Source organism: Maylandia zebra, linkage group LG3 (assembly GCF_041146795.1).
Source record: "Maylandia zebra isolate NMK-2024a linkage group LG3, Mzebra_GT3a, whole genome shotgun sequence".
In the NCBI taxonomy this organism is placed as follows: Eukaryota; Metazoa; Chordata; class Actinopteri; order Cichliformes; family Cichlidae; genus Maylandia; species Maylandia zebra.
Genome location: NC_135169.1, coordinates 38,493,747 through 38,513,115, shown reverse-complemented (window position 1 = coordinate 38,513,115; position 19,369 = coordinate 38,493,747). Strand labels below are relative to the sequence as shown.

At 44.9% G+C, this 19,369-nt stretch overlaps 1 protein-coding gene across 3 annotated transcripts; it reads right to left on the bottom strand.

Annotated features, from left to right (window-relative positions):
* Positions 1 to 10,511: 10,511 nt before the first annotated feature.
* LOC143416529 (uncharacterized) lies at positions 10,512 to 14,405 on the bottom strand. 3 transcript variants are annotated; one of them, XM_076881831.1, is made up of 3 exons: positions 14,169 to 14,405; positions 14,017 to 14,048; positions 10,512 to 13,889 (listed from the first exon to the last, which is right to left on the bottom strand). In XM_076881831.1, exon 3 carries the CDS (start codon positions 12,833 to 12,835, stop codon positions 10,622 to 10,624), a length of 2,214 nt encoding a protein of 737 aa, XP_076737946.1. In that variant the 5' UTR covers positions 12,836 to 13,889; positions 14,017 to 14,048; positions 14,169 to 14,405; the 3' UTR covers positions 10,512 to 10,621. The 3 variants fall into 3 exon arrangements, with proteins under 3 accessions (XP_076737946.1, XP_076737944.1, XP_076737945.1); XM_076881829.1 differs by having other exon boundaries at positions 14,017 to 14,405; XM_076881830.1 differs by having other exon boundaries at positions 10,512 to 14,048.
* Positions 14,406 to 19,369: the final 4,964 nt, after the last annotated feature.

Genomic DNA, 19,369 nt, shown 5'->3' with positions numbered 1-19,369 from the left:
TGTTATTTCTGTGGCTCTTTAATAAAGGTTTTGACTTGCAAGTGGTATTTTTTTCTTTTTTTAGTAATTAGGGCAAAATGCATAATGTTAATGATAAGGTTAATAGGTAGGTGTTTCCCAATCCAGTAATTTTAGAATTAATGGTAACTAACATTATGTTAAATTATTTACAATTGTAATTGTTCATTTAATCTTAAAACCTTAAGCAGAATTTTTTGTATTACTTTTCTCTTTCAAAGAGGTAACCTGTGTTTTTCTGTGTTTTGTCAAGTCAATCATGGTATAGATATTAGACCTTTTAGTTTATTTATTTTTTCTCCCCACTCAGGTTACCATCTTGAAAGAAAGAGTGCGATATGTTATAAAGCTTACATTAAAAAATGTGTACTTGATACTAGAATATAATAACACATTGTTAAACGAAGATAACGTGTAGTATTTAAGTGACCAATTAGTGTTGGGTAAAAGTTACTCAATAGTGTTGGATTAAAGTGAGAAAATTATGAAAGAATAAAATATTCCAAGACTTCAAATTACTTCAACAGAACATGTCTCATTCACATTTTATCAAGACAAAATTTATAGGTTTATTGAAAGCGAATAACTTGTGTTAATTTAACACAATTTTTTCATTTGCTGCCAAAGCATCTGTGTGCAACAAATGTCCACCATTGAATTAAGTAAATCCAACAACATATTTTTTTCAGTGTGAGGAGTCTGCCCCCTCACATATACTAATGTGCCACAAACGGGTTGGGGGATTCTCATCGGATGAGAATTCCTCAAAATCGGCGTCCTCCTCAACACAATCCTCTGTCTCAAACACATTCACTTCTATGTCACTTTCACTGTCAAAGACTTGTGCCAAAATTTCATTGACAGTAAATCTGTTCCCAGAGGAATTTTTTTTAGAGAACATAGAGATTGCACAGTACACCGTGCACCAAGACTAATGATTTAAATAGAAGGGGGTCATGGAAGCTTTTATAAGTTTGCTCCTCCCCTATCTTGCATAAGCTGTTAATGTCATTGTGAGAAAATCCTACCTACCCGCACTGCACACACACACACACACACACACACACACACATTTTCATATCTTAGTCAGGACATATAATTCCCTAACCCTTAGACTATATCTAACCATAACCTAAGATAAGATAAGATAAAACTTTATTAATCCCTCGGGTGGGTTCCTCTGGGAAATTCGGTTTCCAAAAGCACAGCACCGACAGAAGTTACAGAGTTACAGAATATTATATATATATATATATACACACATATATAAATAAAATATATAAAGGGGATAAATAGAATAAATAGGAATAAAAATAAAAATACAAGTGAATTGCACATTACCTAATAACCTAATTGTAACCCTGACATTAAAACCACATTTTGAGCCTCAAAAATGCCTTCAAACACATGGCGATGGGCATTTGTCCCCATAATTATTTGATCCTTAGGGGGTACCACACATATCCAAAAAACACTGGAAAAAAATACTGATGGATGAATGTAGTCAATGTGATTGTAAATGTGCATTGGACAAGTGATGTATTAACCAGCAGGGTGAGCTGAAGCACCAGGAATAAACTCTAATCAAATCAAATCAAATCACTTTTATTGTCACATCACATGTGCAGGTACATTGGTACAGCACATGTGAGTGAAATTCTTGTGTGCGAGCTTCACAAGCAACAGAGTTGTGCAAAATACAATAATGTAAACAAGCAAAATACAAGAATGGCTACATCTGAAACTAATAAATATATGTACAATATATAATAGTATATGCATTTCTGGATGTGTATACTAAATATTTTTCTACGTGTGTGTGTGTGTGTGTGTACACATATTTTACAAATTAAATAGAGTAAACAATAAATAAAATATATAAAATAAAATATACAGAGTGAGACATGTGCAAAACAGTGGCGTTACTGTACAGTATGGAGTGCATAATGTTAAAGTTCAGTAGTGAAGCTGAGGTGTCTGAAGTGTTCAGCAGTCTGATGGCCTGATGGAAAAAGCTGTCTCTCAGTCTGCTGGTGCGGGACCGGAAGCTGCAGAACCTCCTTCCTGATGGAAGTAGTCTGAACAGTTTATGGCTGGGGTGACTGGAGTCCTTGATGATCTTCCCCGCTTTCCTCAGGCAGCGCTTCCTGTAGATGTCTTGGAGGGAGGGAAGCTCACCTCCAATTATCCGTTCAGAGCACCGCACTACTCGCTGGAGAGCTTTGCAGTTGTAGGCGGTGCTGTTGCCATACCAGGTGGTGATGCATCCAGTGAGGATGCTCTCAATGGCACAGTGATAGAAGGTCCTGAGGATGCGGGGGCTCATTCCAAATCTTTTCAGTCTCCTGAGAAAGAAGAGGCGCTGCTGCGCCTTCTTCACTGTTTTGTTTGTGTGTACTGACCACGTAAGATCCTCAGCCAGATGTACACCAAGGAACCGGAAGCTGCTCACTCTCTCCACAGCAGCGCCGTTGATGGTGATGGGGGTGTGTACTTCTCTGCACCTCCGGAAGTCCACTATCAACTCCTTTGTCTTTGCGACGTTGAGGGTGAGATGGTTGTCTTGACACCAGTGGGTCAGGGCGCTGACCTCCTCCCTGTAAGCTGTCTCATCACTGTTGGTGATAAGACCCACCACTGTAGTGTCGTCCGCAAACTTCACAATGATGTTGGAGTTGTTAGTGGCCGTGCAGTCGTGGGTGTAGAGTGAGTACAGGAGAGGGCTCAGTACACACCCCTGTGGAGCACCAGTGTTCAGTGTGACGGGGGATGAGGTGATGTTGCCCAGTCTGACCACTTGGCGTCTGTCAGACAGGAAGCTAAGGATCCAGCTGCAGAGGGAGCTACTCAGTCCTAGATCCTGAAGGATATAAAAAACAACAACAGCAATAGAATAATATTAAACACAAAGTGAACCGTCTTCCTTCATTAAATAGGTTCTTTTAGATGTTAAGGAGGAATTGACTTAACCAGGCTGGCGGAGAATGAAGACAACCGGACACCTGCAGCAGATGGGGAATCAGTGAACTTTTATTGAGACAGAGACAACTTCTCAACACAGCTCACATCAAGAGATTCCCAATATTTGCTGTGAGGATGGGTATATATTCTCTAAAACTTACAGGAGGGGGTTGTGAGGAAAGTGCTGCATTAGCAGAAAAACAACTCCATAAAAGGAAAGCGGCCTTGGGTGTTCTAGCCTCTTCGCTTGCAGATATCTTTCGCCTGCAGGATGAGGCGATCGCTTCTTATCGCTCTCAAGGCCAAAGTCGTGAGCACATTTTTATTACACAGTTGCACAGTAACTTTAAAGCTGAACAATATTTAAAGCTGAATAATGTTTGATCAGATTATATTTTCTTCAAATCCCCCTTTTGACCCATCTTAAATGGGTCAACACACAAAAATAAGTAACATTCAAAGGAACACAGAGACGTGTCGAAGCCTGGCTCGAAAAACTCCTCGGGTCTTATCATTTGTCTTTATCTGTCATTGCAGATGAGGAGAAAAGAGTCCAGGCACCACCCTGCCCAGGGGTCGGCTGCAAGCAGTCTCGGTTCCCGATGAAAGCAGTAACAGCTGTCCTGCACACACGGATACAACGAGTTAGTGCAACCAGGGTAGTGACACAAAATTAACAGTTCCTGTAACTCAACAACCAAAAAACATAAGTAATGATAAAAATGTGGAGAGTACAGAGTATACTATAATAATGAAAGATATAAACGTGAAAATGTGAAAGAATAAATCAACCGTAAAATAAACTCAGAATGGTAACTGCTAAGGACATTGAAAAGTAAATATGGTAAAACGTGAGGAAGGGGTGTGAAAAAAAAAAAAAAAAACAATTTATATCCAGTGGTGGGAGTACACATTCGCTCAGGCTTAAGTCCGGAGACCCTGAGCACATCGCTTAACCCTCACAACCCGACCAGACACAGTTCAACCAGATATATCCTTCAAGAGGAAGTGGGTGAGGGAAACAATTAATAACAAACCTAATACAAAACACCACAGAGAAACAACCATTCTAGAAGCATTTAAACAAGAGAAAGACGATAATGTTCGTCACCCTCACGATCAGAGTTTTCATCATCCGTTGGCGAGGAGGTGGGAAGTTGACTAGCCAATAAAGGCATCTGCCGGGCGAGATCCTTATCCTCAGGAGTGAGAGCTGTAACAATCAATCTCTGGAAGAGGGATCGAATGCATGGAATACAACAGCAACCGCAGGTGACTAGGATAGCAACAAAAACTGAGATGGAAACTAGAATGGAAGCTACAAGGGCCTTATATTTGCCAAACATGTTAAGCCAAGAGTCCCACATGGCAGTATCAACGCCCGAGTGTTCCTTCATTTTAACAGTAAGAGCTGTGAGACCAGTAATAGCTTTAGTGAGGGAACCATCAGGAGCTGTGTTATTGGGGATATAGGTACAGCACTCCTGGCCAAAAAGGCTGCAGACTCCGCCTTTTTCTGCGAGGAGAAAATCCGTTGCGACCCTGTTTTGGAAAGCCATTAGGGAAGTGGCAGATAACTGTGCATGCACAGCTTCAAAACCATCTCGAGTGTAATTAGCCAACAGTTGCACATTAAAGTGAATGTAGTTAATTCTGTCTACATTCGCATTTATTTCAACCATCCAAAGTATCGAGGCCCATCCTGCTTTAACCTGGTCTCGCAGTTTATATTCATCGGGGACCCCACGGGGTATACCTACAGCATCAATATAGGTTGGATTATGAGCTGAACCTGGGATTAGAGAACGTTTAGAGCGGCGTTCAGAGGAAGATGGGAGGCCAACTTCGTGTACTTCTATAGAGAGATCTACTGGAGTGACTAAAACAGGTAAAATAAGAGTTATGAGAGCGCAAAGACCTGACGCATCCCGAGGGAAACCATCATATAACTTGTTATTGCCACACCACCACCACAAATCAGCCCTAGCCGTAGGTCGGAAGTTTGGTTTCATAACCGTCATCTCAGTGCACCAAGAAGAGTTCAAGCTACCTAGTTTTACTGCATTGCCAGTCAGGTTAATACAAGTGAAATTGTTCACAGCTACATCTGAAGAAAAGAAAGGTGGTTTATTAGAGACCGAGCGTTGAGTTTTAGGAAAGTGGTTTTCCAGATATGAGCAATGACCTCGTTTTGTATTGTTCATAAGGTGCAGGAGGCATGCACTATTGACTGGCGCCGGTACAACTCTTAAAGTGGGGCGTGCTCCCATACATACTATGCAGTCGGAAGCCGTCTTGTCAGCAGCCTGTTCAGCTAGTAGTAACCAGTTGTTTGTTGCTCCAGAAATACCGGTTAGAATTTGGAAGAGGTCATCTTTAGACATTTTATTCGTGTCTACAATGCGTATTCGGCCGTTTCTCCCCCCGTTTGTATATGTCACCGGAGGGCCATTAAAGGTGGGGTTATCATCTTTAACTACAGAGCTTGGAGCTGCACCAACGCTAGGGCATATTTCCATTTGCCAATACAGGGCGGTGCGATCAGTCCAAGGGGCAAGTATAAATTGTTGACAGGAGGTCAAGGCCAGATCCTTTAGGGTAAAAATTAAGCCTGAAAGATCCGGTTTTTTTGCTATTCTGAGCATATTTTGGTTTCTCCAGTGCAAAGCCTGACCCCTAGAGTGCTTGGACCAATCGAGGTCCGTTTCTGACACTAAACTGGACCACTTCCACTGATGCCAACCTCCCAGGGTTATATACCACACTGAGGAGGAGAGATGTACTGCCAGGTTAAAAAGATCCCCCCCTTGGTCTTTGGTGACGGGAGTGACTGGGAAGCTAGCGAAATCTATTTCAACTACCCAACTTTTATTGTTGGGGACACAAAGAGTAATCATTCTAGTCGTGCTTGGGGTACAGGAGGTAACCGTGTCTCGTTTCTTTCTAACTGGATCGGGCGTGGGCAAAACTGGAGAGGAAGTGGTGGGCAAGACCCTAGGGGCTACATTTGTCAGATTGGGACTGTCAGAAAGGGGCGAAGCTTTTGAACTTGAAGGTGTCAGAAGTGTCGGGGGCCCTTCACAGATCAGGATTATGCCAATGGGAATGAGACCCAGGGCCAGGAAGGAAACAAAGACGCAACATCTTTGCCTGCCTGTCATTTCAGGGGGAAAGGGCCAAGACATGTTTACTTAGCTTGGATGTCGTCTAATAGAGGATGATGGGGCACAGAAAGGTGGTCCAGTTCCCCCCACCTCGCCAAGGGCGTGTTCTAGGAGTTAAAGAGCAACAAAAAGTATCAGTGACACAACTTTAAATGAGCTTTCAGCGGTTAAAACTATTGCAATGTAAAATGTAAATCTTAAAAACTCAAGCCAATATAAAAGCAAAGTCATAAAAGATGTTAAAAATAAAAAAAATAAAAATGTTTAGTTCAGTGTGAAGAACACCCCCTTTTGTAACCAGCCGGCTTGTAGGTTGAGTTTTGGCTCCCTCAAGTGGTTGGTGATGCTGTTGCAGCTCCTTCTGACAGGTCCTTTTGCACCTCTCTCAAGGTTCTTCCTGGTTCGGTGGCAGCAGCGCACTGTGTGTAATGAAACCAGGTGTCACCTTTACCTTCGAGCCTGACAGCGTGGGAGGTCCGCTCTGTTATGCGGTAAGGGCCTGTCCAGCGAGGCTCAGCCCACTTTCTCTTTGTGACTTTCAGGAGGACGTAGTCCATTCCAGGTGTAGCCGCCTCTTTCAGCTCTTGCTGGTTTCTTTCAGCGACCTGTGAGGAATACTGGGCAACAAAACTGCGGAGCATGTTATAATATGTCCTCGGATCGAGGTCTGAATCAGCTTCATCCGACATTAACAGGCGAGAGGAGGGGCCAGGAAAAGGCCTGCCATGCTCCAACTCAAATGGAGTGTAACCAGAGGTTTGATTTACTGAGCATCTTATGGACATTAATGCAAGAGGCAATGCCTTAACCCAATCTAATTTGGTCTGTGCACAGATTTTAGCCAATTTAGTTTTTAGAGTTTGATTCATCCTTTCCACTTTCCCCTGGGACTGGGGGTGGTAAACCGAGCCAAACTTATGTTTCAAACCTAATGCGGCTTCAACCCTCTGCAGATCGTGGTTCCTGAAATGTGAACCATTGTCCGACCTTATGACCTCGGGAAACCCATGCTGTGGTATATAATGATTAATCAGACACTTCACCACAGTTCTACTGTTTTCACTTGCTGTCGGCCAGGCTTCTGGCCAACCTGAAAATGCATCCACAGCCACCAGCAGGTACCTGTAACCACCCACTCTGTCCACCATGTCTGTGTAATCAATGATTATTTCTTTCCCTGGGCAAAGTGGGATGGGGAAGTACCCTGCTACTGGCTTGAAGGCGGGCTTGATTCCAAATTGGTTGCACTCCTTACAGGTTTTAACCATGTATTTTGTCATGTCTTTTAGATAAGGGTGCCACCAGACGGCTAAATTTCTCATCATTTGTGCAGGTCCCACATGCCCCACTCCATGTGCCTCTTCCATTGCTGTCTGTCTGACCCCTGGCGGTAGAATGGGCCTTCCATCTGGGCCACGCCAGACATCTGTGTTTGTGGCCCCTCTTGTTACCCATAATGATTTTTCCTGGGGGCTGGCTTTGTCCTGTAACTCTCTGATTGTGGCTAGGCCTAGTTGTATGGGTGGTCTTTCTGGAGGGGGTGTGGCTTCTGGGTCCATTACCATAATCAGGGAGGGTAAGTAACCAGCTGTCTGCTTAGCTACTAAGTCGGCCTGTTTGTTACCTAATGCCACTAAATCCAATCCGGCACTGTGTCCTTTGCATTTTACCACTGCCACCTTAACAGGTAACAACAGTGCTTCCGCTAATTCCCTCATTTCTATCTCATGTTTAATAGGCTTTCCGCTGGCTGTCAAAAAACCAGCTCTTAGCCACTGCTTGAGCTCCACATGCACTGCTCCCACAGCATAAGCTGAATCACTGTATATATTCACTTTCTGTCCCTTTCCCATCCTTAAGGCTTCAATCACCGCTCTCAGTTCAGCTCTCTGTGCAGACTGTTGTCCTGTCAACTGCTCTGCCTTCACTGTTTTCCATCTCATGTCTGTCTGTTCCACTATTGCCCATGCAGCCTTCAACATTCCACTTTCAGTTCTGAAACAACATCCATCTGTGAACCAATCTTTTTCTGCGTCCATTAGAGGTTCTGCCTGCAAATCTGGCCTGATTTTCTCCTGTACCTGCACAACCTCTTCACACATATGTGGTTCTCCTGATCCCATGTGATCCGCCATGTTTATGCCTTCATGTGAGTAGGTGATGTGTGGTGCTTCCAAAATGGTACTGAGGCGTCTCTGCCTGAGTGAAGTGAGTGTGAAGGCCTGTGAGGAGACGTAGGCCACCACACTGTGTGATGTCAAAATTTTTAGTGGGTGGTTCATCACTATGTGTGCTGTTTTCTGAATGATTTTTGCAAGTCCAGAAACGTGTTGTGTGCACGGTGGGTGGCGTTTTTCAGTGTTGTCAAGCATTACGCTTACATATGTCAACACTTTTCTCTCTCCCCCTTTTTTCTGGAACAGGATACCATTGATATGGGTTCCAGTTCCAGAAACATCAAGATGAAAAGGCAAAGCATAATCTGGCACAGCAAGGTCAGAGGCGACAGAAAGCTGTTGTTTTAACTTTATAAACGCCTGTTCTGTTTCTGTAGTCCATGAGAGGGGAGCAGAGAGGTTTCTCATGCCTTGTTCATTTACCAAAGCGCGCAAAGGGGAAGTAAGGCCAACATAGTCTGGGACATAGGTCCTGCTGTAACCAGTTAGGCCCAAAAATGACAACATGTCTTTTACAGTTAGAGGTTTTGGATGGTGCAAAATGGAGTTCCTGTGTTCTGGGGACAAGGAAATACCGGACTGTGAGACCATGCGGCCTAGAAAAGAAACCTGTTTTCTTGCAATCTGTAGTTTGTTTTTGCTCACTTTAAAACCTGTGTTGGCCAGGTGGTGAAGTACCACTCTGGTGGCCTCCAAACAGATGTCAGCCGTGGGAGCAGACAGTAAAAGGTCATCCACATATTGTATTAACATACAGTCAGATGGTAGTGGGCAGGTTTGTAAAAGTTCTTTCAAACACTGATTAAACAGTCCTGGGGAGAGGGCAAATCCCTGTGGTAAGCGAGTGTAACGCCATTGTCGGCCTCTAAATGTAAATGAGAAAATGTCACGCAGTGACTCACGAAGTGGGAGGCAGAAAAAGGCATTAGCCAAGTCAATGCAGGTGAACCAGGCATGAGATGGTGGGAGGTTGGTCAAGGCAACATAAGGATTAGGCACAGGCAAAGTACGAGTGCCAAGTAAGGCATTAATCCTTCTCAAATCATGTGCCATTCTGAACTTCCCCGTGCCTTTTTTCTCAACGGGTAGGATGGGCGTGTTCCACTTAGAGCAGGAGGGCTCCAGGACACCGGCAGTGACCAAACCAGAAATTGTTTCTGCAATCCCAGCCTCAGCCTCCGGTTTGTGTGGGTACTGAGGCTGCCACAAAGGGGTAGCAGATGACAGTTGAAAAGAGACTGGCTCCACATCAACTAAACCTACATCTGTGGGTCCAAGGGACCACAAACAATCTGGAAGAGAGTCGAGTAAAGGCGCAGCATCACAGTGGTCTGTGTGTTCTCTGCCATGTGACCCGCTGACTACTCCATGTTGCAGTGTTGCGGAATTAAAGCAATCATTTAAAATTTGGTATGTGTTGGTAGATGGAGAAAACAAAACCTGTGGGAGTTTTGTAGGTGTCCAGTCAGTGGCCGCAAGGGAACGTTTAACCATTCCACCCAGCTCCTTAGCCTGGTGTCCAGGATGTAAGGCCAGTGACACATGGGGAGCTGCCTCATCAGACATCATGTACCACTGTAATTGATCTGTTGTAAAAGTAACCGCTGCTGCCACTCCCTCCGGTGCCGCAAAAATGCACGACATGTTCAAAGACCAAGCCCGCCCCTCACACTGCTCCTGGAACATGTGCTGGTACCAGGTGGTGTCATGCCTGTCATAAAACAGTGTAACATGAGGTGGGTCAGGGGGAGGGACATAAGGATGCAGGAGTGAGAGCCACGGCCGCCATTGCTGAAAAGCAGTCCAAACTCCTGGTTCAGCAGGTGTTTCAACTTCCAATAATGCCCAGTAGATGTCAGCAGAGTCCGCTAAACAGGAGGAGGGTTGTAGCAGAAACTGACCACCTCCCTCTGGCCCATCAGAACAGGGAAGCACAACACCAGTAGGGAGAGTCACAGTTAGGCCTTGTGAAGAGCAGAGTATTGTGGCTCCTAATTTAATCAACAAGTCTCTTCCCAGTAAATTCACAGGCGCCTGTTTTGAACAAACATAGCTGTGTAACAAAGTCTGATCTCCAACCGTTGTGGGGAGGGGCACGGTGTAAGGCAGAGTTTTAGGTTCCCCAGATATGCCCACCACTGTAATCACTGTGTCAGTAAGTCTTCCACGAGCAACATCCCTAATGGTGGAGTACGTAGCTCCAGTGTCCACTAAAAAGCTGCTTCTTCTTTTATCTACAGTTATGGACAGCATAGGGTCCGCCGTTGTCCCTTCACTGTCCTGGGCAGTCTGTGGGGTGTCCTATAGCTGGGGACCACCCTCGTAGTACTCCCACCCCATCACAGGCATCTGTGGGGCCGGGGGCACTTCAACTAAAGCACCACGAGGTCCACCTCTGTGGCCAGGATGCTGATAGGGCCCACCACGGGCTCCCCTGCCTCTTCCAGCAGCCGGGTTCAAAGGGCACGCTTTAGCCCAGTGTCCAGGCTGTCCACACCGGAAACAAACATACATCTGGGCTCCCCTACCACCTCCCATCTGACCTCTTCCCCTGAAACCACCTCTGTTTCCTCCAAATGGGGAACCTCTCTGCCCATAAGGGGCCGGGGAGTGATAAGCACCATACTGGGGGGGCTGTGGATCAGCTGGCCACGGGTTCGGATACAAATCAGGGGCAACTGGACCAGGAGGGGGAGCCGCAGCGGCCACAAGCTGCTTTTTAGGCTTGTCACCTTTTCCACCCAGGTCGTTTTTCGCTTTCTGCAGCTGAACCTTCAACAGTTGCAACTGTAAATCTTCGACGCTCTCCGCTTTATCATCAGACTTAATCTGCACTTTGTTAAGATTAAAAATCAAATGTTTCTTCCAGATTGCAAAGTCACAGTCCTGCAAATCAGGATTATCCTCCATTTTCTGGCTTACTGACTCCGGAATGCCCCTCAGCACCGCCCTTCTAAACCACATGCTCTGTGAACAAGTCCTACTGGGGTGATGACCTGTATGGTTCACCCAGTCTTCAACAGCCTGATTTAGATAATGGGTGGGATTTTGCTTTCCCTCCCATTTAAATTTCTGTAAGGTGCCTTGATTTTTGGGTGGGAATTGTTTGCGCAGGGCCGGTCCAATAAACCTCAAGGCCTGCATTAGTGGCACCTCGTTCTCATGCGTGGTAGTACCCGCATTTTGTTCCAGGTCCGCTGCCTGAGATCGGGACGTGCACCTAGTTATAATAGCTCTAAAATCTCCCAGTGCGAGGTCCTGTCCAGCTGTGTATTTATCCAAACCAGCCAACCAGGCATTCCCTCCCTCCATTATGTCAGGGAGTTTGTCCACTAGGGCCTGGACATCTCCGAATGAATAAGGTTGATACACTGGTCTACGTTGCGCTTTAGTCTGGACCAGGGGAAACATGCCTGGAGGCTGAGGCACAGGGCCCTTAGATCTAGTCTGATATCCTAAACTGTGAGGGGTAGAGGGGGGTGTATTGTTAAGGTCACTGAGTTCATCATCAGTATCCTCAGTTTTTCCCCCGCCTGGTGGGGTAGCAGTGTCAGCAAAAACGTGGGCTAAACTCATCTGTGTTTCCGGATCCTGACGGCCCACCAAAGACATGGTAACTGTGACATTTGGTGAAGTGCCAGGCTCAGTTTTTGCAGTAGCGGTCAGATCTCCCTTAACAGCGACAGGAGTGCTGGCAAAGGGGTTGGACCGGGAAAGAGGGGCTGACGCAACACGATTATTCACCTGGACCACTGACCTATGTTCATTTAAGCAGCTGCGTAATGCTGCTTCTAGATCAGTTAATTGTTGTTCAGTGGGTTCCTGTCTGTTCATTCGAACCGCAAATGGTGCGCTCGCAAATGGGTCAGTTAGGCCCTCAGATCCGGTTCCAGAACAATGGGACATGGAAGAGGGGGCTCTACTACTAGCTGAGGGTGTCGCCGACAGAGAGGAGCTTCCTGGGCAAAAATGCTTGGTATCTATGGGAGTTGGAGCTACGGGCGGTTCTTCTCCAATAGTCATTATTCCACCAGAGATATTAAGTACCGGATATATGCCTGCTGAGGGAGGAGTCTGGACTGAGGCAGAATAGGGAGGTGGCTGAGACCTATTTTTCTTCATGTGTGGTTTTGCAGTTTCCCATAAACACACCCAGTGATTAAATTTAGCTTTGCGGCCTGCGTGCTTATCTGCTTCCTTTCTGTGTCTCACCCCGCTTATCACACCTGCACCTGCTGCTGCTGAGTTGGCTTCTTCCTCTTTCTCTTTTGCCTGCATAGCCTTATTCTGCCAAATTATTCCCCAATTACCACTACTCCCCTCATTCTTTCCCTTTTCTTTCATTAACCTTTCAGCTGTTTTCCTCAGTGACTCTTTCTGCTTTTTTGCTTCTTTAGGCTGGTGTGTGGAGTTGATGACTGTCTCAACACATGTTAATTGTTCTCCCAATGTGCTAAGAATAACACCGGGACCCCAACCATCATCATTAGTTTGTCGATCTAATTCTCCATCCATTTTACTGTCAATGGAGGAGTGTTCTTTTATTGATTTTAAAGGAGAATTTGGGCCAGCTGGGTTTCTGCCTCTGTTAGGCACTAATCAGCTGGGGCGCTGCTTTAAAGGTGAGTCAGCACTGAAATATCCCTTCAGGTGTTACCAAGCTTCTACCAAACCGGAGTCTGGCGGGTAACCTTGCCTAGAGCTTCCTGATAGGGGTGCTAGTTGGTTGTCACCTTGTTCACACGTCTCATTCACACTTCATACATTACCTGCAGTCACTCATTACCCTCCTTATGTATGTAATAAATGTGTAAAAAAATTCTATGTGTGGTGTATTATTTTAACCAAAAGAGGAACCTAGTTCCTTTAATTGTGTAATCTGTGAACAACGGAGAACAAACTGTCCTGCCCAGTGTTCCACAGCAAGCATTCAGCGTGTATTTATGTGTGTCCAATATCAAACAGAACATCAAAACATTTAAAACACTAAAATCATCGGGGTTTTAAGAAGAGATCCGTTTTCTCCTATTGATCAAAGGGACCCCTCCTTTGGACTCCAACCAGTACTTCTCCTTTTTAAGTTTTAGAGGATCTTTTCTAATAAAGTCCTCTGGGCCTTCCTAACCCTTCTGTAGTTTAGAGAATATTACTAAAAAATATTCTCAAGGCCTTTAACCTTTTAATTTGTTTAGAAAGGCGTTACTAATAAACCCTTTCAAGGTCCCAGACCTGCACTGAGGTATTTATCCGACACCGGAGAGCAACCCGTCGGCTGCAACCGTGGTCAGACCTCAGTTCACTCTTATCTTTATTCACTTATTCACTTATTTCTTATTCACTTATCTCTTATTCACTTGTCTGATTCTCAACAAGCCTTAAGTAAGCCAGACAATTTTGGTTATGAATTACTAGGAGTTTGGACACTAAGTATTTTTATAATGTTCAATATAGCAGAAATAAAAGGTCTGCTTACCTTGTTTTTGTGTGCACACAGCTTTTGTCCAAACTCCGTTCACTCAGACCACGGCTGATGTCCTCCCCCCCGTTCCAGTTTGGCCTGGAGCGGATCCTGTTCCGTGACGCCAATTGAAGGATATAAAAAACAACAACAGCAATAGAATAATATTAAACACAAAGTGAACCGTCTTCCTTCATTAAATAGGTTCTTTTAGATGTTAAGGAGGAATTGACTTAACCAGGCTGGCGGAGAATGAAGACAACCGGACACCTGCAGCAGATGGGGAATCAGTGAACTTTTATTGAGACAGAGACAACTTCTCAACACAGCTCACATCAAGAGATTCCCAATATTTGCTGTGAGGATGGGTATATATTCTCTAAAACTTACAGGAGGGGGTTGTGAGGAAAGTGCTGCATTAGCAGAAAAACAACTCCATAAAAGGAAAGCGGCCTTGGGTGTTCTAGCCTCTTCGCTTGCAGATATCTTTCGCCTGCAGGATGAGGCGATCGCTTCTTATCGCTCTCAAGGCCAAAGTCGTGAGCACATTTTTATTACACAGTTGCACAGTAACTTTAAAGCTGAACAATATTTAAAGCTGAATAATGTTTGATCAGATTATATTTTCTTCAATCCTGCAGTTTCCTGTCCAGCTTCGAGGGAACGATGGTATTGAATGCTGAGCTGTAATCTACAAACAGCATTCTCACATACGTGTCTCTCTTCTCCAGGTGTGACAGGGCAGTGTGTAGTGTCAGGGCTATGGCATCATCAGTGGACCTGTTGTGGCGGTATGCGAACTGTAGAGGGTCCAGTGAGTCGGGTAGTGCAGAGCAGATGAAGTCCCTGACCAGCTTCTCGAAGCATTTGCTCACGATGGGGGTCAGGGCTACATGTCGCCAGTCGTTCAATGAGGAGATGGTGGAGGATTTGGGTACAGGGACGATGGTGGCCATTTTGAAGCAGGCTGGGACTACAGACAGAGAGAGGGAAAGGTTGAAGATGTGCGTGAACACTCCAGCCAGCTGAGCCACGCATGACTTGAGGACGCGGCCGGGAATCCCGTCCAGACCAGTAGCTTTGCGTGCGTTCACCTTCCTGAAGCACCTCCGCACATCCTCCTCAGACACAGTGTGCGCACTGACGTCATCCGCGGTGCGCACACTAGGGGTGGGTTTTTATAATCGATTCATCGATTAAAATCGATTCTGGCTTGGATAACGTAAAATCGATTCATTAAAATCCTGAATCGATTTTTTAATATAAATTTATTTTGTCTGAAATGCCAGAATCTCTGGTGACATCTCACAAAATTTCAAGAACCACCAAACAGTAAATGAGAGCAGGTACAGGGATTCTTCACATAGACTTAAACACAGGGCGTGACCCGCGGATCAGAATCAGTTAGATGTCGCCTTTCTCACAGTCGGGGCTGAAAGCCGACAGCTCGCTGATCCGGGTCCGCGCTTTGTGTTTACGCCCTTTATGCGCTGATTCTAAGGCTGTTAGTTTGATCTCTCTCCAAACAATATTGACCGAACCAGCAGCAAAAGAAGATCCAAACGCTTCACATAAACATCGTCATGAATTCACTCTTTTACTGTTTTGCTTCCATTGCGATGCGCAGCTCTCTCTCTCTCCCTCTCCCTCTCTCTTTCTCTCTCTCTCTCCCTCCCCCTCTCTCTCTCTCTCGAACAGTTTTGCTTTCTTCATTATTCGCTTGCTTGTTACGCACAAGTCTACTGTTGTTTACAGCGCTGTCGGCCGCTGTTTTTTTCCCTTTTACATTCTTCCGAAAAGAAAACCTCATTTCTGCTGTTCAATACTGAACAAATTTAAACTTTTTAAAATTATTCAAAATGCAAAATGCTTAGCCGTGTCTCTAATAAAACTGCTGTAACGTCAGAGGTAATGTTCATTAATTAATGGTTTTCTTTCGTTTTTGATGTACTGCAGAATATTTTTTATAAAATCCCAGGCCAGGAAAATCACCTACATGTTTTTCTGTGTTTTATCTTCAGCTACTTTGACACAAAGGCATCTGCTGTGATGCTCACAGCTTGGATAAAGTCTTGCGAGTGTCAGCTTCCTTTTTATAGATACAAAAATATGTAAATGTACTGATCTGAATTATATTTCTGACTGTCAAAATTTCCCAGATTTAAATTGAATCGAATCGAATCGAATTAAATCGAATCGTGGATCGAATCGATTCGGGACCTTGTGAATCGGAATTGAATCGATTCTAGAAATCAGTGACGATACCCAGCCCTAGCGCACACTGTCCGGTCTCATGGTGTTCGCTGTGTCGAATCTAGCGTAGAATACGTTTAGATCCTCACACAGAGAGGCCGTGGTCTGCGGTGTGCTGGTTTTCCCTCTAAAGTCTGTGATCGTGTTTAGTCCCTGCCACATACTCCGAGGGTTGTCAAACTGTTGCTCCACCCTGTCCCTGTACTCACGTTTGGCTGCTTTGATCGTCTTCCGGAGTTGGTAATGTGCGTGTTTGTAGTTCGATGTGTTCGCGGAGGCAAAGGCGGTGCTCTGTGCCGCGCGAACATCTCCGTTAATCCAGGGTTTTTGATTTGGGAAGGATTTAACTGTTCTGGATGGGACGACATCTTCCACGCATTTCCTGATAAATCCGCAGACTGAGTCTGTGTATTCATCAATGTCCCTAGCAGCCACGTGAAACATTTCCCAGTCCGCGTGATCAAAACAGTCCCGCAGCGCAGACTCCGATTGGTCCGTCCAACAGTGCACCGCCCTCCGGGTTGGAGCTTCCTGTTTCAGCTTCTGCCTGTAGGCGGGCAGGAGCAGGATGGAGCGGTGATCTGATTGGCCGAATGGGGCGCGGGGGAGGGCTTTGTACGCATCCCGGAAAGAGGTGTAGCAGTGGTCGAGTAGCCGATCTCCACAAGTGTTAAAATGGATGTGTTGGTGGAGTTTGGGTGAGACTTTCTTCAGGTTTCCCTTATTAAAGTCTCCAGCTGTGATAAACGCTGCCTCTGGGTGTGCGGTTTCCTCGCTGCTGATCGCGCTGTACAGTTCCCTGAGTGCACGGTCAGTGTCGGCTTGTGGGGGAATGTAAACAGCCGTAATAATCACTGCTGTAAATTCCCTCGGTAGCCAGAATGGCCGGCACTTAATCATCAGGTACTCCAGGTCCGGTGAGCAGGAGGATTTGACCGGGTGCACGTTCGCATAATCACACCAGCTGTTGTTGATCATGAAACACACACCACCGCCTCTGCTTTTCCCAGTAAGATCCTGTGACCTGTCCGCGCGGTGCACAGAGAACCCTGGCAGTTGTATTGCGGAGTCCGGTACCTTGTCCGATAGCCAGGTTTCTGTGAGGCAGATCACGCAGCAGTCCCGCATCTCTCGCTGGAATGAGATCCGTGCCCGAAGCTCGCACAGCTTGTTCTCCAGAGACTGCACATTAGCCAGTAATAAACTGGGTAACGGTGGTCTGTTAGTGCGCCGTCTCAGTCGAACCAGAACGCCAGATCTTCTCCCTCTGCGTTGGCGTTTGCGGCCTCCAGGGCCAGAGAACAAAGGCGTCTCAGGTGAGATGAATGGGGGGTCTGCAAACGGAGCGTCCGTGTTGCAAAACTTGAACTCCGGAAAGTTATAAGAAAGACCGTCTTTTATGTCCAGTAAGGTTTGTCGGTCGTACACAAGGAGACATGTGCTACTCGCGAAAAAATGAAGGAAAAGTAAAATTAAACACAGAAAAAAGCTGTTGCTTGGGGGAGCTCGCGACAAGGCTGCCATACTCGGCGCCATCTTGTACATCATGCTATTAACTATCTGTTATTGTGCTATTTATGTAAAGTGATGGGAATAACAGCGTTATAAGTAACGGCGTTACTTTTTTCAGTAACGAGTAATCTTCTGATTAATTACTCTTTCTATCGTTACAACGCCGTCAAGGTTACTAACAAGAAAATGCGGGGCAGTCACGTTACTATTTTTCAACAAACAGACAGTTGAAGCTGTCTTCAGCTTACCACACCTTATATCAGTTGCACCGAAGTAGCTGTCTACGTAAGTAATCTGGGCGCTACAGCTTTGTGCAGCTGCGCTCCCACGGTCGGCAATCACTTTCTGGCAGACGATCACTTTTTGGCACAACACCTGGGGTTAAAGGGGCAAAACAATCGCATGGGTGCTGCTGTTTGGCTGAGGAAGAATAAAGTAGCCGTGGTTAACATGACCACTTCAAGATGACAAAGCAACAAGGTGCTATATACCTATACTTATTTGATTTTGAAAAGTGTGCAGCAAAAATGTAATTTATCTTCATGCTTTTTATCATACATTCTGTAGAAAATACAATAGTCACAAGTAGAGCAGGGCAATATGACCAAAAATATTTATCACGATATACATTTGAAAATTTGCGATAACGATATAACTGACGATATAATTGACACGAGACAAAATACTTTACAACTCCGCAATTTTATTAGTGCAAAGAAAAAACATCAATGTATTTTCACTTAAACAAGCAGCTGTTTTTGTCCATTAAAGTTATATAAAAATGTAACAGTGCAAATGCAAATTCCTTGCTGACAGTTTAACCAAAAGGCATTTCCAGTGGAAATTGGCCAACCTATCCTCAGCATAACCATGTATAACATCCACAAAACTTAAGGAGGTTATACACACACAATACAGTAATATTATGTTGAAGCGCAGTACGTATCACTCCGCGAGGCTCCTGCCTACGACAGTCCATCAAGCGGTGCGGCTTCGTAGCTTAGCAAAATCGTACTGAAACATTTTACAGATTTTCGAGCGCCATGTACATAAAATTGTTTCGAGGTCAGTAAACACAACCAGAAGCGGCACTGTCGATTTTCAGAAAAATCAAAGGATTGATTTTAAGTGTGTTGTATTTTCCAAAAAAAACCGGTAATAACGACGGCCGCTAGCATGCTCTACCAAAAATAGTGCTTTGTTGTGTATCTGACAGACGAAAGCTAAAACAGTTTCACACCACTGAAGTTGCAGCATTTATACAAACCAATTCTGGTTCATCCGTTTCATTTATGATCCACTTTCGCCCTTCTCATTCGCCGCCATGCTTTTTCCGCCATGTGCATATGAAAACAAAGGCACTGCGCATGTGCGTTTTACCCATATTTTATCGTGATATTTCACTTTCTTATCATTGCCCAACATTATACCGGTATTACCGTGAACGGCATGATATGGCCCAGCCCTAGTCACAAGTTGAAAGTCATAGGCTAATTGATGTCCATCAACATTAAACAGCTCAGATTAATAAACCTATTGTATAATCTGTAGCGTTGGAACACAGTCTGACAATGAGACATCAATCAAATGTGCAGTGACAAAGACAATGAACTTTATAGCATTTATGTTTTTGTTAGTGTTCTGTCTGTGTTTGTACAAGATTAATGGCTGAAGCACCACAGATCAAGTGTTTGTGTGTAAGTGTGGGTTTCACTATGTCTAAATGAGAAAGGCTAAGTATGTGAAATGTTTTTGCTTTTGTTTTTTCACCATGGTTGCAGCAAAACATTCCCCTAGTCTTCTTCCTCTTCAGTAATCTTGGTAGT